The 24,542-nt window shown below is 41.7% G+C and overlaps 1 protein-coding gene across 1 annotated transcript in view; it reads right to left on the bottom strand.

Annotated features, from left to right (window-relative positions):
- Window positions 1-2,836: 2,836 nt before the first annotated feature.
- The window catches only part of PPM1K (protein phosphatase, Mg2+/Mn2+ dependent 1K), a 69,820-nt gene continuing 48,114 nt past the window's right edge, over window positions 2,837-24,542 (bottom strand). Inside the window, exons 4-7 of the mRNA XM_033959291.1 lie at window positions 20,029-20,194; window positions 16,922-17,066; window positions 9,712-9,846; window positions 2,837-3,918 (exon numbers count right to left, since the gene is read on the bottom strand). Of these exons, the coding sequence (XP_033815182.1) occupies window positions 3,787-3,918; window positions 9,712-9,846; window positions 16,922-17,066; window positions 20,029-20,194 (578 nt within the window). The 3' untranslated portion in view covers window positions 2,837-3,786. The remainder of the gene's footprint in view (window positions 3,919-9,711; window positions 9,847-16,921; window positions 17,067-20,028; window positions 20,195-24,542) is intronic.

Genomic DNA, 24,542 nt, shown 5'->3' with positions numbered 1-24,542 from the left:
CTCAAAAGTATGGTTGACTACTAATCAAGCTGATTTGCAAATTCTAGATCACACCCTTTTATAGCAGAACGTCCTTCAGCCCCTTTGATGGCAAGTTTCTTAAATCTTTTCTGCAGCCGTCATATTTAGCACTGCACAGATATACACTAAAAATGTTGGTTTGCCATTTGCTAAAACCCCCCCAAAAAAACCTGTTCTAAAAAGTTATAGTTATAAGTTTATCATTATTGTACAAATGTAGAAGAAGGAAATTATGACATTAATCTCCTCTTGCTCTCTTTTTTGAAAAAATGACAGGTTGAAATATCAGATTAGTTTTGACATGCAGAAGTTAAGCAAACCCAAAGAAATTCAGTTACCATTTTGATTTTCATGTTAATACCAGTTTACATAAACAAAAAATACCGCCCTTTAGAAGAGGGTCATCAATTAAGATCTTTGAAGGGTAATGGGATCTTAAAATCCTTATCCTTCTATAACAACTAGAAGATAATTCCAGTAGCGCATTCTGATTAGAATAGTTCCACTTAAAGACAAAAAAAAACCAACAAAAAACTTTCAAGCCCCATAAAATGGGGATGCAGCATTCATCCAATGAACTATATAGAACACATTTGATTTCTGCTCATCCCCAGTTCCACTGACACCATTTGACAAATGACTTCATGCCCTCTACTATGGGTAGGAATGATACACCAGAAAAACCTGAGACTGAAGCTGCATTATTGCCAACCTAGTTCTTGTTTTAACTAATGACCATAGCCTGAAAGGTGTTTGAAGTCAAGACTGCGATTAGTTGGGGTGTGAAAGTTCCTCCTTCAATGACCCAAAGTGCACAAGAATACAGTATCATTTACAAATACTCAGTTTCCCAAATATATCCAGCTGACTTACAAAAAATGATATACATATACAGCTATACAAGCATAGATACATATACACACACTATATACATTATAATACAGTGCAGAAAAACTATGGTCTGTCCTGTGAGAAGAAAGAGGCTAACAGAAACTTCAACAGAAGATGGATTTGGAACTCCATCACATGAGTCTATGACCTTGGCTTTCACTCCCCGTCCTCAAGGGCCACCAATAGGTCAGGTCATTAGGAATATCCTGAAGACCTGATCTGATGGCCATCGATGGCTGGGAGCGAATATCAAGGGTCTATGGCAGGGGTGTCAAATGTCGGTCCTCGAGGGACGCAATCCAGTCAGGTTTTCCCCAATGAATATGCATGAGATCTATTAGCATACAATGAAAGCAGTGAATGCAAATAGATCTCATGCATATTCATTGGGGAAAGCCTGAAAACCCGACTGGATTACGGCTCTCGAGGACCGACATTTGACACCCCTGGTCTATGGCATCAGAATGGCCTTTATTCAGACCTTTCCTTTTAGAATGGTTTTTACAAGACTGTCAGCTTTCAAGGATATGAAAAAGTATATATTCTGTTGAAAGTGCATGATGCAAAGAAAAATTGGACTGATTATATTAAAAATATTTGGTGGGGTTGGCTTAAAATTTAAAAATAGCTTTTTTTTATTTAAATAATTTTTTTTCAACAGAGGAAGTCTACAAAGAATCTGAAATTGAATATTTAGCTAATTCTCAAATTGATATTTCAGAATGTGTAAGAAAATGGTAATATCCGATATTTCGTTACGGTGAGAAATCAACTTTTAATGTTATTGCCATGTACGTCTTCATCACAACACTGTTTAGCATGAACTTTATGTTAATGTAATTTTCTTAAAGGGATACCAAGTGATTTCTGACAGCTTGTTTTTAATGAGTTTAAGGCAACAGACGAATGTTTGAAATTAAGCTATCTGAGTATGTAGGAGAGATGAGAAACTTGAATAAGCATTTACATGGGTCTGTAAGAAATGTAGTGCATCTTCCTACAAACAAAGACTGTGCATTTTAAAATGTTATATACATTAGAACAGCAATTCTCAACCAGGGACACCATGATGTAGGCAGGGGGAAAGGGAAGGAGTGATGCAGCAGAAACACCACACAAGATGTGCAAGACAACCAGACCTTCATCTGTCAACGCTGCACAAATGAGAGGGCGATTTGTACCTTCTGCCTATGCACCTTGCCAAAGCAATGAGTCCGGAATGCTTGAGGCTTCTTCTATCCTCTCCTTTCCATGGTGGCACCACACTGCTTCACGATATCAAAAGAGAAAGCAGGAGGAATACAGGTTTTTAATCAAAGCTTCCCAAGTCTGTCCAGAAGATTCCACAGCTGGTTAGGTTTTCAGGATATTCTCGATAAATAGCCATAGGTTTTACCGCCAGTGTATGCATACTCATTGCAGATATTCTGAAAACCTGACTGGTTATGGGGTCCACAGGAGAGCTCCGAGAAGCCCTGTTTTATGTAATGCTGCATTTTTATCAGGAGGGGGGGAAGTTACCTAAGAATGCTGGATTACTACATTTTACAAAAGAAAGCATCAAGGAGGAATAGGCTCCATACAAGCTGAGAATGACTGCACTACGGTTCATAGACAATCGCGGAAGACAAAGGCGCGCGCTGACAACTGAGCGCAAGACGGAGGTGCGCGCCGAAGAAAATTACTCTTTTTAGGGGCTCCGATGGGGGGTTTTGTTGGGGAGCCCCCCACTTAATACAGATCGCGGCGGCGTTGTGGGGGTTTGTAACCCCCCACATTTTACTGGAAACTTAACTTTTTCCCTAAAAACAGGGAAAAAGTGAAGTTTTCAGTAAAATGTGGGGGGTTACAAACCCCCACAACGCCCCCACAACACGGCGCAATCTGTATTAAGTAAAGTGGGGGGTTCCCCCCCATGCCCCCCGTCAGAGCCCCTAAAAACAGTAATTTTCTTCGGCTTGCGCCTCAGCACTGCGCTCAATTGTCTGCACGCGCCTTTGTCCTGGCGCACTTTTGACCTGACACCCTGCCCTACAGTATATATATTGCAATGTAAACATATGCAGGGCACATTATTCAAACAAGAAAGCATCTATACAACTGCTATACATATTCAGTGAGTTTAAATGTCTTCAAGCTAAATACAATATTATTCATAAAAGCACAGTGCTGGTATTGTACAACTCCTCAGCCACATCTGCCCACTGCTAGTCTGAACTCTGAAGCACTGAAACCCCATGGAGAAGAAGAGGGGAAGGAGGTCTCGGAGGCACTAGAGACTCAACTCGGAGGTCTAAAAAGTTGAGTCTCTAGTGCCTCCGAGACCGAGAAAGCGTTATTAATCAATGTTTTATCTTTTTAAAAATTTTAGTGCAACCGAGACATTTTCAGATACCTTATTTTGGCTGGGCATCAACTAGACTAAGCGCTACAAAACAGGAACTCTCGGGTACATCTGAAAGTCATGCAGCGATTAGCATTAGTAGCTGTCATTGAATATTATTCCTAAAATGATGCAACTACCATCAGTCAAACACAAGTTATTTCATAATGCAGGCTCAAGGAGCATTTTACTATGAAAGTGAAGTGGAAGGAAAACCAGTAAGAAAGTTTAGCTGTTGCAGTGGTTTATGCTGTAGGCTCAGCTGTTTTGAGTTTAAAGTCCCTAAATCAGTTTTGACAACTACCCTTTTACTGCCAACGGCAAGCGAACAGCTATACACCAAGTGGCAGGAGTCAACAGTAGTTGATCTAAAATTGGTCCAATCGCCAAAAGCGGCAACTTCTGACATAACAAAACAAGCAACTATAACAAGCAACTTCTATGCAGGACTTCTTTATGGCAGAGCTCTGTGCACAGACTTTGGCTGGCCATCATGCCCACCTCCCGCTTGAGGCAAAGCTTCGGCTGAACGAAAAGCTCACTTCCGAGTTCTTGTGCTTGCCCCATGCTGCAAATGGGACTATGATGACAGTACTGTTATCTTCAGTCCCGTACTGCAGCGCCTGCAGAAAGTGGGAGAGAGAAAGAAAGTAAATTTATTCAGCTGAAACACCTCTAGGAGCAGTTATAGAAGCCTATGGGGGGGGGGGGGATCGTACTGGCAAACCTCCATTTTTAATAATCAAATTGTTTTTGTTTTGGAAGGGCGATTTGACTAGAAGTTCCAAGTACAATACAACTCCCATTTTTAGAAATAAGTAACCTATTTACAGTGTGGCTAATTGCTCAAGTTTTAAGATAACTAGACACCTAATCATTAGGGCTGGAAATTGCTGGAGCACTGCAGTAGCAGCAAGAGCCTCGGCCTATTATCCTCCACCCGAGGAGCAAACATCCCAGCCAGTGCAGAATGATACTTAATGGTTGCATACTGGGTATATACGAGGAGCTTCCAACCAACAAATCTGGGGCAGTCTCCAATCGAGGGCTATAAACTTAGTCCGGCGATCTTCCGCTTTTTTTTCGTTCCGTCGGAAAAATACAGAACAAAAAAAAAAAATGGAAAATTGCTGGACTAAAGCCCAAATTCTGTAACCGGCGCCTAATGATAGGCACCTACCTAAAATTGATTAACAAGCTCGATTAAGCTTTTTAATCAGCAATAACTGAAATTTATCAAGAAAGAGCGATTCTGCAATAAGGCGCCTCTAAAAATTTAGGTGGCCTTCAAAAAACTAGGCGCTACGCACGTTAGGTGTGGGCGTGGCTACGTGTTAGGCGCCTTGTTGCAGAATTGCTGCTCTTAAGCGTGTTTTAAACGCTCACATAGGCACCCAACTTTTAGTCGTGCCTAGAGCTGGCCTATTTATTGGGTGCCTCCAAAATAGGTGCCGCTCAGTGTGATTCATTAAACAGCACCCAATTTTACTTAAATCGCGCTGAACAGTGCCTAATTTGGCGCCTAACTTTTGGGCACTTCTTATAGAATGTCCCTTAAGTTTGTAGCCCTCGATGGAGACTGCCCCGACTTTGTTGGTTGAGCCGAGAACTTTTCAGCGGCCCCTCGTACAAAATTTTAATTTTATTCCAAAATTTCTTATGTCATCATTTCAGGAATTTTCATTTTATTTCATTTACTTTATTCATTATTTTCCATTTCAGGAACACAGTCATTAATAGCATACAAGTATTTTCACGTTTTGGGTTTTAAACACAACCTGGTCAATACTTAGCCAGCAGTGATCAGCATGTTTTCAAACACCGACAGATGCAGGCTGAATTAGGCCCAGATATTCAATGCTGGGCCATGTGCAAGTATCTTGTCTGCTGCTGGCAGTTATCCAGATTTCAGCTGATATTCAGTGGGACCAGATAAGACACTTATTCAGCCCAGCTGAATATCAGTGGGACCCAGAGGTCAGTGCAATATGATCACAAACTGAATATCCCCTGTGCATCGCAAAATCAGCCTCATTAGCATTGTATCTGCAGGTTGCATTAAAGTCAGTGGAAGAATTTCCCAAACTCTCTTCAACAATAACAATGGAAACTTGAACAAATTCCCACCCTTTGGCTACAAGATGAGACATCTCGAGATCCTTACCACAACAGGCACAAGAGGTGGGAATGAAGTACAAGGCTTAAGGAAACACTGCTTTTCGCCTTTATTGGGGGGAGGGAATAAAGGAGCATGGTGGGAATTCAAGTGCTTGTCACTCAGGGCATCATGCCTCACAGCTGTTATAACCAGAGGTATTATGTGACAAATATTAATGACTATTCATTCTATTTTTTTCTTTTCATTTCTAGCTCTCTTCTTATTTGTAGACTTGTAGGGAAACGCATGGTTATGTTTAATTTTCTGCTTCTACAGTCTTTAAGCATGCTTATATTTCCTGTTCTATCTAAAATGCAATAAATATTACATTTAAAAACAGGGCATGCAATAAAAATATAGAGACTAGAGAGATAAAGACAATGTATAGAGTCATTTTATTAATGGTTAATCCTATAAATACGTCCTAAGTCTATAGCAGATATGTCAAACTCTGGCCCGCCAGACAATTCCTGCCGTCACAGAGATTTGGCCCACCATTTCATCCCTGCCTGCCACCGACATAATCACCGCTGCTGCCGCTTCTTTTCACAATCTCAGGAGGAAGATGAGCTTTGGACATTAAAGCAGCCTGCACAGGATCACCGTCAGCTGCAGCGATCCTAGCAGGTTGCCGTAGCCTCCTCAGCACGTTCCCTTTGCTGTGGTCTCCCATACATCATAGAAGGGGCAGGACCGCAGTAGAGGAAATGTGCTGCGGAGGCCGACTGCAGCCTGCTAGTATCGCTACAGCTGACGGCGATCCTCTGCAGGCTGCTTTATTTTGTTTAAATCACAGATGGTAGTGATCAAAATGGTGATGAACAGAAGCAATTTTAGGACAAATAGAGCAAGTGGCGATAACAATGAGGAAGACAGGTGGCTGGAGATTGAGTATTAAGGTCTAAAGTGGAATAGGAGAAATGATGCAACTGGACAGGTTAGTAAACCCAGAGGATCTTTTTTTACTGATGAGACTTACAAGGTTAGGGGATTGGGGATGCTAGTATTTGGGGGGACTGGGAAGGAGAGGTGGAGGTAAGAGGACGTTTTCGCTGTAGAGAAAACAGCGGGAGTCATCTGGATAGAGAAGAATTGAATGAGGAAGGGGGAAGAAGAAAGGAGAGGACAAATGACTGAGCTGTTTGGAGAATGAGTTGGAGAGAGTCGGGAATGGGGGAGACAGATGAGTTAACAGAGCTTTACAGTTGTTGCAGTTACTATGTCTGGAGCAGGAACACAAGCAAGAGCAGGATGTGACATCACTAAGTGTAACAAAAGGAAGATAGCATGCAAGAAAGCGGGAGGTGATGAGAAAAAAGAAAGATGCCAGATCTCGGGGGGAGGAAAGGGAAACAGAAGAGGAGGACAGAGATGGAAGATGAATGGTTAACACGGAGAAAGAAAAAAGAAGGAGACCCTGGCAAACCAGTTATCAGAAGACAACCAGAGCCTGGGACCACATGGTTTGAATAATGACAACAAAAGGCAGAAAAAATAATTTTTATTTTATGTTTTGTGATTACAATTTATCAGATTTGAAATGTGTATTCTGCCAGAGCTGGTGTTAGACAGTAGGGCCCTGATTCTACATAGTGCGTCCCGATTTTAGGCAGCTGTAGGCGTCCTACAGCTGTCTAATCAGCCAATCGGGATGCATGTTTTTTAAAAAAAAATGCTCCCCAGGCAGGCTTTCTATATTGAAGGCGAGGCCCGCAAGACACCTAAGCTCGCCTAAGGGCCTTAGGCGAACCTAGGGTGCCCAATCCCTCCTGCTATAAGTATACCGACCGCCCCCCCACCCCCGACACTACCGATCGCTGGCAGGAGGGTGCCCAATCCCTCCTGCCAGAAGACGCACTCCCTCCGCATCCCCCCCCCCCGTTAACAGCCCTCAAATCTCCCCCCAACCAAACTAACCTTTCCTTGTAGGCCAGACGAGACTTGCCCGTCCAGCCGGCAAGCCCGTCTCGTCGAAATGAGACGGGCCCGCCCCTTCCCGGCCCATCCTTCCGAAGCCTAAGGCCCGATTGGCCCAGGCTCTAGAAGCCTGGACCAATCAGGCCTTAGGCATAGCGGGTCCGCCCATCCCCACCAAGTCTAAGGCCTGATTGGCCCAGGCGCCTTAGAGCCTGGGCCAATCAGACCTTAGATTAAGTGGGGATGGGTGGACCCGCTATGCCTAAGGCCTGATTGGTCCAGGCTTCTAGTACCTGGGCCAATCAGGCCTTAGGCTTCGGAAGGATGGGCCGGGAAGGGGCGGGCCCGCCTCATTTCGACGAGACGGGCTTGCCGGCTGGACGGGCAAGTCCCGTCTGGCCAACAAGGAAAGGTTAGTTTGGTTGGGGGGAGGTTTGAGGGCTGTTAGCGCGGGGGGGAGGGGTGCGGAGGGGGTGCATCTTCCGGCAGGAGGGATTGGGCACCCTCCTGCCAGCGATTGGTAGTGTCGGGGGGGGGGGCGGTCGGTAGTGTCGGGGGGGGCATCTTCTGGCAGGAGGGATTGGGCACCCTCCTGCCAGCGATCAGTAGTGTCGGGGGGGGGGGTGGGCAGTCGGTATACTTATAGCAGCAGAGAGATCCCTTGCCGCAATAAGTATAGCGGCCGCGTCTACTTACAATGTAGACCAGCATTTTGTTGGCCTACATTGTAAGCGTCTCTTCCTCTACTAGGGAGACGCGTAGGGCCGCCTAGGTTCGCCTAAGGCCCTTAGGCGAGATTAGGTGTCTTGCGGGCCTCGCCTTCAATATAGAAAGCCTGCCTGGGGAGCATTTTTTAAAAAAAACGTGCATCCCGATTGGCTGATTAGACAGCTGTAGGACGCCTACAGCTGCCTAAAATCGGGACGCACTATGTAGAATCAGGGCCTAGGTGTGAACTAGGTCCTAAAAGAGAGAGGAAAAGTCTTTTTTATTTATTTTGTTTATATTACAGAGCCGGCATGAGGTTGGAGAGGTTGTGACCCTATACTTCTACTAAGATTAAGAGGTTCTTTTATTAAGGTGCGCATTTAGCTAAAGAGACATATATGATCAAGAAGCTGTTTTATTTTACTTTTGTGATAAACATATCGAGGGCCTCAAAATAGTACCTGGTGGGCCACATGTGGCTCCCAGGCTGCGAGTTTGAGACCACTGATATAAATGGAGGATCCTGAAAACCTGATCTGTCTGACCCCTCACAGACAATCAGCATATTTGTCACAACACAGGGCTTATAAAAGTACCATATTTTTCGCTCCATAAAACGCATTTTTTTCCCCACCCAAAAGTGGGTGGAAATCTCGGTGCGTCTTATATAGCGAAAGTACAAAAAATTACCCTCCTCCCGTACCGTTTAAAAACACTCCTCCGACCACCGCACCTTTTTAAAACACCCCACCCACCGCCTTGTTACAAATAACCTGGTGGTCCAGCATGCTCCCTTCCTCGTTAGCTGTCTCCTCTTATTTTCCAGTTGGCAGCGCAGAGGTCAGAAGAGCACGGAGGACAGGAGCAAGGCTTTCTGCGCTCCTGCTTGGGCATGTGCTGCTTTCTGAATGGCTGCGAACACTTCGAGACCCGTGAGAACTGATTGCAGTCATTCAGAAAGCAGCGCGAGCCCAAGCAGGAGCGTAGAAAACTTTGCTCCTGACTTCCGTGCTATTCTGACCTCCACGCCGCTGGCTGAGAAATAGGAGACAGCTAGCGAAAAAGGAAGGAATTTTAAAAGGTACCGGGGGATGTTTAAAACACCAAAAAAACCGTCTAGGGAGGGAGGGAGGGAGGGATATGATTAAAAAAGGTACTGGGGGGTATGTGGGGGGGTTTGGGGGATGATTTAGGGTACATGGGGGTATGGGGCCTGCCTGCCTAACTGTCACTAGGCCACTAGGCCTGCCTGCCTGTCCCTAGGCCTACCCACCTTGTGCCTGTCCCGGCCTACCACTAGACCACCAGAGGGGGGACAGGGTACAGAGCCTGGCAGGGAGAATTTGGTTCAAAATTTTTTTTGTTTTCCTCATCTAAATCTAGGGTGCATCTTATGGTCAGGTGCGTCTTAAGTATGTAATTATTGAAGAGCTCTGAAATTTGATATATTCATGTTCCTATACTTGGGTGCCAAACTCATAGCTTTAGACAACCCTGCTGTAAGAACTACTGTAAAAGCGCAACAAAACACACACACACATACAAAGAACCAGACACATTAGCATGTTAACTGCAGTGTCATTATTCTGCATGCACAAGATTTGTTAATGTATTCAAAAATCACCAGCAGTACCTGCTCAGTGAGGACTTGAGCTGCCTCAGTCGGATCATGGCACTGTGTAATTATGTCACATATTTCTTGGCTGTTTACAATGAAGTTGATCCCATCGGTTGTGAGAACCAGAAAGGCATCATCTGCTAGATGCAGCTGCAATTTCAAACAAGTAACATTGTAAAAATTAAATTTCTCTTATTGATTTCTTGTTATAAGGCAAAAACTACAACCAAGCAAAATCTATTTTTTTCACATCTTCTTTTTTTACTAATAAATTTCTGAAGTAATAATATATAAAATACATAATACAGGTCTCCCTCCATATTCGAGGATTTCATTTCGCTGACCTTGCCCCTGAGTGATATCATCCTGGGGTGACTTTTTTCAGTGCGGTCGGGTAAACACCAGCATTGGAGAAGTGTGTGTTTTGCTGGGGTGCCGAGAGATAAGTTCAATACTTTGCTTCAGCGACGTCAGGCAAACGGCAGCATCAGAGAAATGTGTGAATGTTTTACTGGGGTGCAGAGAGAAAAGTTAAGCACTTTGCTTCAGCGTGCTTGGGCAAACGGCAGCATCGGAGAAGTGTGTGACTGAGTTTTGCTGCAGCTACACCAGAGACACTGTATGAAGATAAGTTCCAACTGCCTGATTACTGGATGCACAACAAGGCTTGGACAACTAGAGCACTGTTCCTTGAGTGGCTTCATCAGCATTTTGTGCCTTAAGTAAGAAAATACCTTGCTAGTAAGGGAAAGGAATTCAAGGTTCTGATGGTATTGGACAATGCCCCTGGACACCCAGAACCACACGAGTTCCACACAAAGGGTGTTGAGGTCGTCTACATGCCCCCCACCACAACGTCTTTCTCATCCAGCATCTTGACCAGGGAGGTAATAAGGAGACACAGTATTTAGGGGAGAGGATTGTCCATGCAATGGAAGAAGACCCTAATGTGGAGAACATCATGAAAATGTGGAAGCATTTCACTATCGCTGATGCCATCAATGTTATCAAAAGAGTGATGAAAGCTGTCAAGCAAGAGACAGTGAACTTGTGCTGGAAGAATATTTGGCCTGAATGTTGTGTAAAGGAGTTCACTGTCATTACCACAGAGCTAGTTAAAGAAATGATGAAAGACATAGTGGACTTGGTTAAAAAGGTGGGTGGGGAAGCCTTTCAAGTTATAGATCTGGTGATATTCAATACTTAATAGACACCAGAGCCATTGAATTAAGAGAAAATAACCTAATTGACCTGACTGTTCCCGAAGGAGATACAATGCTAGATGAGGAAGAGGATGGAGGAGAAGAAGTGCTAGAAGACAAGTTTACATTGGACAATATTGCAGAAGGTCTACGTAGGTTCAATGCTGTCATGGACTTTTTTATGACATCGACCCATCCATTATACGTGCCTTGAAGGTGAAGGAGTTAGTAGAAGTAGCAATATATACATCCATATAGAAATGAAGAAGCAGAAGAGCCAGACTGAAATAACAATGTATTTCCAGAAGATACCGAGAGTGCCTGCCTCTCCATCCACCTCTTCCAGATCAGCCACTCAAAAGCAGTCATCCTCCTTTATCTCCTCCTCTTCCTCCTCCACCGCTTATGGAACATGTACAGGATGATGATGATGAAAACACCGATGATCCACTTCCACTGCCTGAGGAGGCACCTGGTGCTTGCTTATCCTCTTTGTCTCCATCTTCTCTTGCACTACATGTAGAACATGTACAGGACAACGAGGATGAAGACACCGCCAGAATAAGTGATTGGTACTTGTTACAGTATTATGTTTTAACATTATTAAAAATTACAGTACTGTATATGAACCATGATTTAATGGGATTACAGTACAGTATATGCTTGTACATAGTTATTTCTATAATACAGCACTTGAATTGTACTGCTAAAGTGTACAGTACAATGCAAGAACTTGTTTTCTTTCAGTCAATCTATGCTCACAAATATGAAGGGAAGGTTTATTATTCGTGATTTTCTGGTATTTGTGAGGGCTATAACCCCAAACCCTGTGAATATGAAAACAAAAAGTTATTCATGGATGGGTTTTGCCCCTAATCTCTACGAATATGGAGGAAGAAGTGTATGTTCTCCAAAACATGTTACAAAGAAAATAATTTGTAATATTTATTTATTTATATATTGCCTATAATTGTCTAAGTGGTTTACATTCAGGTACTCAGTCATTTGTCCCTATCTCTCCCAGTGGGCTCACAATCTATCTGGGATCATGGAGAATTGATTGACTTGCCCAGGGTCACAAGGAGCAACGCAGGGCTTGAACCCACAACCTCAGGATGTGAGGCTGCAGCTCTAACCATTAGGCCACTCCTTCCTAGGCCACAATCTAGAGCAGGGTTGTCCAATGTTGGTCCTCGAGGGCCACAATCCAGTCGGTTTTTCAGAATCTCCCCGACAAATTTGCATCTAATATAATAAAGCCTTAAGCGCGCATGCTCACTCCCACCTGCGTGCTCCCATTTTCCGTGAGCTGTAGAGACCCGCAGGTAGGAGTGCGCATGCGCGCTTAGCTGTGGCAGGGGCCGATTGACAGAGGCACCAAACACGCTGCCCCTCACTCACCCACCACCAGAGAAACATCGCTATGGCTGACCGCATTGGACCACGAGGAGGTCATTGGGAGTACTGGCGGCGGACACGTGCACAGAATTGGCGCTTGGGAGCAAGTAAAATGAGAGACGGGCCTTATTTGCAATCTTATACCTGGTGGCCACAAAACAAATTGGAAACCGCTGGCCTCCCTGCTCTCCACCTCGCGCAAACCTAAATCCAGGAAAAGCGGCACTACCGGTAGAAGTTTATTTTTAAGATTAAAGGTGCTGCGGCGGCTCCTCTCACGAGCCGCACCTGCGTCGGAGAAGGCTTCCGATGCAGGCAGCAATCGTGAGAGGAGCCGCGGCGGCAACTTTAAACTTAAAAATAAACTTCTACCAGTAGTGCCGTTTTTCCTGCTGTGCCCTCTCAATCTCTTACAGTGAGTGCGATGGTAGGCCAGACCATGGGAAGCAAAGGGGGGGTTGGTGGAAATGGTGCTGCACAGAGACCTGTAGGGGGAAGGTAAATACCGCTGCTGCTCAGAGAAGTGGACGGAGAGTGAAATACTGCTTCTGTTGCTGCACAGGGAAGTGAGGTCGGGGGAGGGAAATGCTGCTGTACAGGGAAATGAAGGGGGGGAATGTTACATATGGAGCAGGGAGAGAGACAGATAGAAATAAAGACAGACAGACAGCGGGAGGAAGGGAGACAGAAAGAAAGAAAGGAAGAAAGACACAGGGGCAGGAAGAGGGACAGAGAAAGGGGGTCAGGGAGAGAGAAATACAGCAGGAGGTAGAGAGACATAAAGAAAGAAAGACAGACAGACATCTATTCTGGCACCCGTTAATGTAATGGGCTTAAAGACTAGTGATATATATTTGCATGCACTGCTTCCACTGCATGCAAATAGATCTCATGCATATTAATTTGGGAAATCCTGAAAAACCAACCTGGCGAGGGTTGAGGTTGGACACCCCTGAATTAGGGTATGCATACTGGCATATTCTTATCCATAAATGTCGTACATAAAATATAACTGAGCAACAAACAGAATAATATAAAACCACCACTAACATGGCATACTATATAGCATAATACTGCATTTGGGCAAAAAGAACAAGGAGCATGAGTACACCATGTCGGGTGCAAAGAAAATAGATAAATGAATAAATAAGTATACAGAAAAGGAGATTGTCCAAAAGAAGAACCTGATTACCTATTAAAGAAAAGACCATGCTCCCTATGTGAGAGTGACTCTTCCAATAAGGTTTTCATAAAGTTTGAAATTGTGTCCTATCTTCCATCATAGTTTCCAGCATCTTTACATTCCATAAGAGCCAGTTTGAAAAGAGAATGCTTCCAATGAATAAAAGATGGAGGGCATTCACTCCTCCAACAATATAAAATGGTTCTCTTCTCCAAAAGTTTGGTGAGCCTCAGCAAGCAAAAGAAACCTGACCCTCCCTGAAAAAGCATATTATGGGGCAAAAAGGTAATAACTCTGGAATATAATGATTGACAATAGAACCAAAGTCTTTTTCCAAAAAGTTGCAACTGAGGTATAGTGTCAAAACATATGACCCAGATGAGCCTTTTTCACTTTACATTTGGGACATTTCCTATCCATAGCTAATTGTGCTCTTCATGGTTAAATATGTGTTCTTAATGAAAACTTGTATTCAATTTTCCTGAGCAATAGATAATTTGGGAATATTAAGTGGACTATGTTTAAGCATCTCTGCTGTACTAGTACAATTTAATTCTTCACTCCAGGTCCCCAGTCAATCCCTGACCCCCTAAACCTCTATTAACCCAATTGTACTTCCCTTATTTGTCTCTTTTCTATAATTATTGTAATTCTACCCCGTCCCTTCTGTATCAGGTTAGTCCTCATCTGATTTTGTCCATATTTTAAGCTGCAATATTATGTCCCTGCTTTTATCATGTACATTGCTTAGAAATCTATATGCTTTATTTGGGTTTGGCAAAGGTTCAATGTAAAGCATTGCAACAGTTGATGAACTCAGTGGCTAGGCTGATTCTGGGTATTTTGTGCAGAAAACATATTACTCCAGTGTTAAAGAAACTGCATTGGTTACCGGTGGCTCAAAGAGTTTGTTTTAAGATGTTATCAATAGTTCATCATAGTTTGTATGGCTATGTGCCATCAAACTATCAGAATTTGTAGGAGGTGTACCAGCCAGGGAGGACGTTGAGGTCAGAAGGTATTATGAGACTGACCTCTATGAAGGAAAATGTTGTCCGATATGCTAAATTTAGAACTGCAATGATGTCTGTGGCAAGAGTGAAGTTGTGGAATTATCTTACCCGCATCCTGAGGACCTGTTCTGACTGGCCAAAGTTTAGAAAAATGTTAAAGACCGAGCTATATGTTGAGGCCTTTTTCTGATTTTGCTCTGCCAGTCAGTCTGGATACTTTGAATTGTGATTGAGATGATTTAATGTAGCACTGTTTGCTAATACACTGCTTCCCCAATTTTTGAGGGATACTGCTAATATGCTTGTGCTGTAATTGAAGATGTTTATGTATTTTGTCTGGAACTACTGTGAATATTTTTACTGTTAACTGCTTAGGAATAGGCGGTCTATAAATTTTAGAAATAAATAAATTAAATAAATAATCAAATTTTAAATAAACCTGAAACCTGATTTTGTGACCTGCAGGATAGGCATGGTTTATTGCTCCTTGACACTCTGGTATACTGAGGGAATTGGCCTACATTGCAGAAGGGGGCTACCTCACAAATTTATAAATGCTTAAAAGATAGTCAGAGAGTGAAACTGAAATATATGAGGGATTGTCCCCTCTACAGAGGTGGCTTTATCGATTACGTCTGTGTATGGGTTGGCCGAGGGAGAAGACATGTTATTACGAATGGGCATTGTGATAGTGCAGTTGGCCCTTCTAGCTCAATGGAAGCAGTCATCATGCTCGGATTTGAGGGTGGTTCTGCAGAAAATGAAAGGACGGTATGAGATGTATCATTTAACTACACTTAAATATAATTGTGTGATGCTCAGAGCCTGTGGACGAAATTTCAGAACTGGCAATTGGGTAACTGCAGATCTACTTACTGTGGCATTAGGAGATGGAGTATCTATGAAAAGGGTAGATTGTTTTCTTTTTTGCTGTTCTGCTGTTCTGATAATGGTAGAAAGTGGTGAGGGGGAATCAATGATGATCTGTTTAGGATTTATTTTTATGATAGGTACATTGAAGAGTTTACATGCACCTACCAAAGCTTTTATACTGTGGTTTCTTTAATTTCATTATTATTTTTATTCTTTCTGGTATATATTATCATATAATAAAAATAACACTAAAATAGTAGTGGTATGGCTATTTATTTCTCAGAAGAATTAAAAAATTTTTATTATAATAATTTTTAAATTTGGTTTGATTGTGTTTCTGTTTGTTTGAAACTTTCCTTTTTTATAATGGAGCTCTTTTTTAAATTTTATTAGTTTGTACATTGCTTTGATATTTTTGAAAGACGGTATATTAGTATTTTAAATAAACCGTAAACCCCTCAACCTCCCCACTTGATAATTGTGTTTACTTTTTAGCAGGCAGAAAGCCCTGTTTAACTAAAGGTGTGCATAAGTAGTTGTCTTCCAAACAGCCATCTAAGCTGGCTAATCAATTTATTCTGTGACTGTGACTGAGTTCAAAGAAGCGTGGGATGAACACAGAAGATTTAGAATCAGAAAATAATATTAAATATTGAACTAGGCCAGTTACTGGGCAGACTTGTACGGTCTGTGTCTGTGTATGGCCGTTTGGTGGAGGATGGGCAGGGGAGGGCTTCAATGGCTGGGAGGGTGTAGATGGGCTGGAGTAAGTCTTAACAGAGATTTCGGCAGTTGGAACCCAAGCATAGTACCGGGTAAAGCTTTGGATTCTCGCCCAGAAATAGCTAAGAAGAAGAAAAAAAAAAAAAATTTAAATTGAATCAGGTTGGGCAGACTGGATGGACTGGATGGACCATGCCGTCATCTACTATGTTACTATTCCAACCAAAACTCCTTACACCATTCTTGTTAGCCTGATGATCCAATAATCCATATCAAATAAAGGGACCAAACACTATGCCTTATTACTCATTGTTATCTAATGAGGACCTTCAGATAGGTTTCATTCAAAGAAGTGATACATTCATGCAGACTTTGGATCATACCCAATTTGTCATCAGTCCTCCAATTTTTCATAAATTATTGTCCCATACTCCTTACTTATGAAGAGCTTAAATATTCTCAGTCTACAGATCAATTCAATTAAACACACAATTCTAATTAGATACAAAACCACACTTATCTCAAATATGAGTTGCGATTCTTCAGAATAGCCTCTGACATAGTAATATGTTTCACTTCTTCTGGCTGCATCAGGGAAGCAAGATTTAGTACACACTAGGATTTCATTCAGAGCGGCTGCCTTCAAAGATAACAATGAGTAATAAGGTGTAGTGTTTGGTCCCTTTATTTGATGTGAGTTACTTTGATTGGGAAAACACAATAAGTTTTAAGACCATCTTTTATTGTTGAACAAATAGCCATGACAAGTTATCCAGCCAGTTGTATTATTTTAAATTCTTCCTCTCAGCATCCATTAATAAGAGCTTTCTTACCTGAATTCTTTTGGTTTCAGGCTCAGCTATCACACCGGTGCCTTTTAGGTCCAAGTCTCCAATACTACGTGTCATAGCAAGTCTCCCATTTACATTGGGCTGTCCTAAACTGTTCCAAACAACAAAGCCACCACATTTCTTGATCCTGTCCAGAACACAAAGATTATATATAGAGATGACCATAACTTTGGGTTCCATTATAAAACCACCGTAATCTCTGAACTCTCATAAAACCTGTCCGCTCAATATTCAAAGTCATTTAAACAGCTAGGAGGGACTATCAGGGGATATTCAGTGGCATTTAGCTGATAAATGCTATTGAATATCCCTGCTAACCAGCCATTCCCTAACCAGCTAGCTTAGGGAAGTCCAGAGGGGGAAGGGCACAATTTTAATACTTTAGCAGCAATTTTCAGCCTGCTAACCAGCCATAAAACTATATAAAGTTACGACAGCAAAAAGGCTGTCCTAATTTTATATGGTGACATTAACCGAGCACTGATCTGAATATCAACTGGCACTCAGTTAACATCTGAGATCCAGATATTCAACGTTGGAAGCCGCACATAACCCAGCACTGAATATCTGGGATTAGTTCAGCCTGAGGCTGTGAACGGCTCAGATGATGGTGGTGTATGTCTCATGTCTCTATGTACCTCTCTTCATGCTCCATATAGGACTTTGATATTGTCAAAGAGAGCACCAAGACAAGCTTATTACATGCAGATTTTGGAAATGCAGATGCTGTCCAGACCAGTCCTGGAGTACAACTACCACCTTATTATATCCCAATGAGTGGAAATGGGGGCAGCCTTATTCAGCAAAGCATTTGCTGCTGACTCAGGGCATGGCCAACGCTATGCAAGTACCTAGTTAAAAGGTGGTGTTCTCTGAGCAGTAGGAGAGTAAGCAAGAGCTTCTAAGATGTCTTTGACTCTATGGGTCAGATTCTCAAAACTTCACGATAAAAACTGATGGGCTGCTGTCGCAGTCGTGATTGTAGCAATTTCAAAAAGGCGAGCCATTCTCAAAAAAAACATGCATTCAAATGAGGTTGGCGTAGCGAAGATTTGCTAAATTTACACGAGATGATTCGCTGGTGGCAGCGATTGGCATATGCACAGAAAGCACCACAAAAGAAGCATAAATGTGGGCATGTGTCAGGAAAAGCAACGCCATAAGCTGTGTGTCAATCATAGGCATGTCAGAGCTACTGGATGAAGAGAAGGGAGGGGAGATGCAACGTTGGCTTCCAACAAGCCAAGCCTTTTCTCCCCCCAAAACTGCTGTAATTCGTTTTTGTTTTTCATGTCAAATTTTATCATGAACCATAGCCAGAAACATATAATACACGGCTATAAAACACGTGTTCAAGAAGCGTGCTTTTGTTTACCTCCCCCCCCCTCAAAAAAAGGCTATACTTTATGTGAATCGTGTTTTGTTTTTTCAAAAGCCACAGTCAAAACACATGCCAGAGAGGCACTTTTCACAGCACCAGCACTCCCGGACCAGTCGTTGATTTTTGGTTGCCAAAAGCAGACGCCACGCTTGGAGAATCATTTGGCAATGTTGAAGAATCCACCGGAGTGCTCGTTCAAATACTGATAAGCCCCATTTGCATGGCAGAATCGGAGACTGTTAAGGAAGCTCAGAAAAGACCAGGGTAAGCCGTTTTGATAATCCTCTGCTAAAATACACGCATGACCACATTAAAGGCAACCTTAAATTTTGAGAACCTGGCCCTATGTTTTGAAATACTACTTTGTTTTTATGCTGCTGTTTTTACTTTGTGACGTCTAAGCATCTGTCCCCAAATTATTTGCAGATTTAGTCTTTTTAAGTAGGTAGATGCTGAAAAGCAGTAATGTAAAGGTAAATGTACACTTCGGTTTAATCTGTATATTTAGAGCAATTTTCAAACGCTTAGAAAAGTATATGCACAAATGTGCACCTGCTATTTGTGTGGGGTTTTTTCCTGTGTGAAGTTATATACATAAGTGTCAACTCAGCCCAAGAAATGCTTCCCCTATATGCACATAAAACGTATACAAGTAGTAGCACTATGGACCTGATTCTATAAATGGTACCTACCAAGTTAGGCATCTAACTTAATTTTTTTAACTGGTTAATTGGCGCAGATTATTGAAAGCGCCATTGAAAACCAATTAAAAAATGTAAATTTTGGACTACACGTCTTAACTCGTTAGCTGCCATGTAGGCATCTACACTGAGGCGTCCACTGGCACCTACCAAAAAAATGGACATGGTTAAGGCGTGGCGTTTGAGCATGGAATGAATTAGGCGCCAGTATTTTAGGCCAAGAAAACTCTGGCTTAATTTACCGGCACTTAAGTTGCAGACGCTTACCGGCACCTAACTTAATATAGGTGCAATTTTATAAACGGCGCCCAACTTTGAATGATATGGAGTAGGTGCTGTTTTCATAGGCACCTATCGATTTAGAAGCCATTTATAAAAATCTGGCCTCAAGCCTGAATTCTCGAACTGGCGCCAATTTTCTAGGCACTGGTAGGCGTCCATACTTCCGTTAAAAATGAGATTTGAGACGCCTACTAGTGTCTAGAAAATTGGCACCAGAATCGCACCTACATAGATGCTTTAGGCTATCGAATGACAAAGTAGGCATGGCTAACACCAGACGTGGAGTTAGGCAGCCTAAAGCGCCTACTTAGGCATGATTTACATGAAGATAGGCACCAGAAATGTAGGCCCGGAAAACCCTGGCCTACATTTCTGGTGCCCATCTTTTGCATCGGCACAATTCTGAAACCAGCGCCAATGCATGATAGACATGTGATCGGTGGCTGCTTTTAAGATGGCCGCCGATATCGGCACCAGTTTAGAATCCGGGCCTATATAGCATAAAAAACATTTTTAAACAGGTTACTCCTGCACAGATATGCTTTTGATAACTGCCTCTTAAAGCATCTACGTATAGTCAAAAGGCAGGGGAGGGAGTTGGGGGGGGGAACAGCTACTGCCTTTTTAACATATTCAAGTGGGAAGAACATATATAGACCAACCCCAAATGTGGAAAAAACATGAATGAAAATCTACAAATGCAGCTGGCTGAAACCAGAACATACCTCTCCTTCTCTTCTTTCCTTTCTGGAGTATGATCTATGGTCAATTTTTGAGCTTTCCCTTTGCGACACAGAATTGCTCGACTGTCCCCAACACTGGCCACCACTAGCTCAATCCCATCTCGCAACAAGCCCACTGTGGCAGTGGTCCCAGAATTCAATGAGGTTGCTAAAGTATTGCATGAGAAAAGGCAAAGCAATTCAAATCAAGGCCAGTAACCAAGGCAGAACATCTCAAAAAGTGCAGGTGTCTTAAATTACTGTGTAAAATCATTATGCTATCTTATGTAAAATATACATCTATATCAAATTAATGGCATCATGCAGATTTTATTCTACGAAATGTGCAAACAACATGGCTCAATAAAGCCTAGGCTAGTGAAATAACCTCAAAATAGTGGGATCAAGTTAAGCAAAAACTATGGCTAGAGATATTCAAAAACTCAGCAACATTCTTTGAGTTTATCCTGTGAATCAATCAACAGGTAGCTGGAATTAATTGAAGCAAAGCTTGTCATTGTTTTAAGCAAGCTAAACTTTTGAGAATTAAAAAAAAAAAACAACCAACCAACAACCATGATTTCTTCAACAGTTCAATTGAAGAGGACCACGTTTCCATTTAGGGAAAATATATTGAGCCATGTTGCAAAAGTAAAATTACATGAATTATAAAATAACTGACAGCAGATTACTGTGACATATTCTTTAAAGCAGGTATTGTTGTTTTAACATAGCTGGCTTGCTGAGTGTCACCTGAGTGTCACTTTATATCCTTTACAGTGGAAGCTCAATCACATTTTGGTTTCAGCTATACCATGCTCTGCTATAGGAAGCACACAGTGTCGCTCAATGTACAACCTAGGAGCAAAAAACCTCCCATGCATGGCTTGTGCTTCCTGGTCTACAAATGAAACATGCACAGGCCAGGCCTCTGTGCACTAATCAATAGTGAAACCTAGTGATTAAACTTAGGATACAAACATATTGGGTTCCGGAAAGAGCTCTCAGTCTGCAGGTCCTGTCTAAAGGTTGCCATTCCAAAGCGTGGGGAAGGTGGTGTGTACAGGGTGTTTAAACAAAAAACACAAACACTAAATTCCCAGATAGCTCATGGTGCCTCTGTTCAACTGAGCTGGAAGACAAAAAGAGCAGAAGAAACTGGCTAGTCAAAAAATACTGCTGAACCACAATGAGATTCTGGTGTCTGTATTATCTTATTCTGTATTCTAGAACCAAACCCTAGTATGGTCAATAACGGAACGGCACATGCTCACTGGTGCTTCTGGTGATGATATATCAAGAGGGGTTTGCTTTAAAAAAAAAAACCCAACAACAACAACAAAAAACCTTCCCCTCCCCTACACACATATGCTGAAGCACTATATTAATGTCATCACAACTTAGTTACAAAACAAAGGAGAAAGTCCAACTTTGTCTGCAGAAAAAACCAAGCAGGAGAAACAAACAAAACTGCAGACTGTGTACAAGATGCAGGCAAAAATGTATTGCACCAAAATTAAAATGCAAATAAGTAAAATAACTTTGACTCCTCTTTTCAAATCTCTCTCTCACTTTCTTTTTTATGTTAATTTTCCAAAGAACATTCCTCTCTCCAGTGCTTAGTGTAGGCACCTTTACTGGCAAAACTCAGTACACTGTTGCTCCCTTGACCTAAACCTGCATCAGGAACGCCTCCATGAAACACCAAGCAAAATCAAGGGGGAATTCATCAACAGATGTTATTGCGCTAGTGTGCGTTAAATGCTAAACATGCCCATAGAAATATAATGGACATGGTTAGCACCCTTGATAAAGTCCCCTCTCAGTGTACAATTTACATACTTTTACTCTGATATAGGGGTGGGTAATTGCCCTTGAAGGGGATAATTATCAAAGCCAGTTCTAAGCATAGCACTGCTATTTAGTACATACTTTTTTATGTGGCTAGGAAACTGTTCCTGAAGCAGAGCCAGAGTAGGGTTTGGACTCGTGCATGTACTTTTAAATTTTTTATAGTATGTATACAGTTTTTTTTTTTAATTTCGATGTATACAATGTAACAGGTGTAAATGTGTGGGTATATTTTCAGAAGTGAATCTGCATACTTTTTTCTTAGGTACAAATTAGATGAACATGTTAAATGGTATTTTTTTTTAATCAGGACATCTAACATGGCAATTTTAAAAGGCATTTCTGCAGGTAAAAGCAACATTTTATACACAGAAATGTTTGTCTTATAAAAAACTGCGCTTGTAATATACATGTTTTTTTTTCTCCCACACTTTTTATAGGTGCTCCTGCTGATGGGAAAAGATATATTTACATGCACCTTTTTGACTTTTTAAAATTGTGGGTAAATTTCTTCAAAATTACACACATATTTTAACAGTTATAAAGTGTGTGCAGTACTTTTCAAAGCCAAGGGGTCCTTTTACTAAGGCGTACTAACCAACTTAGCACACACTAACCCCCTCTTCTACGATATCGCGCGAGCGTTTTTTTAGCGCAGAGAGCCACACTGAATGGCCCGCGCTGCTCCCGACACTCATTGAGTTGCTATGAGCATCGGGAGCAGCATGGGCCATTCAGCGCGGCTCTCTGCGCTAAAAAACGCTAGCATAGTTTCGTAAAAGAGGGGGTAAATGTCAAGGCGCCCATAGAATATAATGGGTGCTTTAGCATTTAGCGTGCGCTAAATTGGTCAGCTCACCTTAGTAAAAGGACCCCTAACTTAGCAAAGTTTACTTTGAAAATCTGCATAATACTTTGGGGCAAACTTTGAGGCAATAGTTTGGGAGAAACTCCTCCAAAATATACTATGTAGGCTGCTGTAAAATGTACTCCCTTAAATGTGCAAGTCTGACTGCATAATAGCTTGTACAAATTTTACAAATGGACTAAAACATTCAACATGAAAAATGTACACTTGGGACAAAATGATTTTAGCCAGCCAATGACAAAGCAATACCTGCTTTAAGGAAACCATAGCTCTAAACTTTTAATCAAACTATTAGGGCCAATTAAGTTAACAGAATTTGCTGATATACCATGTTGTATTTCTTAACTTTTGAACCAATAAGACAACTTACTGCATAAAATTAGACAAGAACTGGTGCATCCAGATGGCCTTCTCTTGGTGCCCCTGCAATGAAACTAAGACTATTGATCCCTTGAAGGGCTGCTAAACTTTAGAAAAAATGATTTAAAAAAAAAAAAAAAAAAAAAAAAAAAACACAACAAAACTTACCTCTCCTCCTAAATCCCCTTGCTAATGCCATATAGGGAAAAAAAGAAATGTATACATAATGTATATGGCACGAGATCCTCTGTTTAAAGCAGGGGTGTCAAAGTGGCTCCTCGAGGGCCTCAATCCAGTCGGGTTTTCAGGATTTCCCCAATGAATGTGCATGAGATCTATTTACATGCACTGCTTTCATTGTATGCTAATAGATCTCATGCATATTCACTGCGGAAATCCTGAAAACCCGACTGGATTGCGGCCCTCAAGGAGGGCCTTTTGACACCCCCGGTTTAAAGTTAGGATGAATACGATGTTTCATAAGGATGACAAATTGTGACCTGTCTGACTGTATGTTATGCACATTGTATGCTAACCTGTAACCAATTCTGATCTCTTTGAGGAGAACGGGATAGAAAATGAATTAAATAAAATAAAAATAAATATTTGTTTATGTAATACAAAAGAGAAGCTGCATTTACTTCTTGACAGTACACAGGCTTCATAAACATCCTCTTGGTGAGCTGCTAATATCATGACTGCTTTTATGTTAGCCAACAGGATTGTCTTTTGTTTGATTTGATTCTTGTTTAATTTTTCTTTTATCACTTTATTTTCATTTTTCTATTTTGATTGTAATTTATGTATTTTTGTTAATTTTATTCTTATGAAATCTACTTTTTTGGGATGCTGGGTTTCCTTATATCCTATGCTTTCTCTGGGGGTTCTTATTCTTTCCCCCCTACAGCATCCAGGAACTTGGTCTCCCTACTGCAGCTGGTGTTGCCTATATTCCAATCTATCCCTGGATAATTGAAGTTGCCCATGATAACTGTGTTGCCTCCCTTGCATTCGTGTTTAATCTCATCTGTCATTTCTCTATCAGCCTCTTCGGACTGCCCTGGAGGTCGGTAGTAGATGCCGATCTTCGTATCCGTTCCATTTGTTTCCAGTATTTTGGCCCATAGAGACTCTACCTTGTTGTTTTGTTTCCAGCGTGTTCTCTCTGGTAGACTCAATTCCCTCTTTTATGTATAGGGCACAAACAACATATGATAAAATGAGGAAGATGGTTAAAAAGAAGCTAAAAGAGATCAGCTACAAAGGTTAAGACTTTAAATCAGGAATGAATGTTGTTTAGAAATATTATTTTGGAAGCCCAGATCAGATGTATTGCACATATTAAAGGTGGAAAGAAGAGAAGATGACAGCCAGCATGGTTAAAAGGAGAAAAGAAAAAAAAAAAACCAACTATCAGAGCCAAAAGAACAACCTTCAA

This window comes from Geotrypetes seraphini, chromosome 1 (genome assembly GCF_902459505.1).
Source record: "Geotrypetes seraphini chromosome 1, aGeoSer1.1, whole genome shotgun sequence".
NCBI classification, from domain to species: domain Eukaryota; kingdom Metazoa; phylum Chordata; class Amphibia; order Gymnophiona; family Dermophiidae; genus Geotrypetes; species Geotrypetes seraphini.
This window is presented reverse-complemented; position numbering and strand designations above follow the sequence as displayed.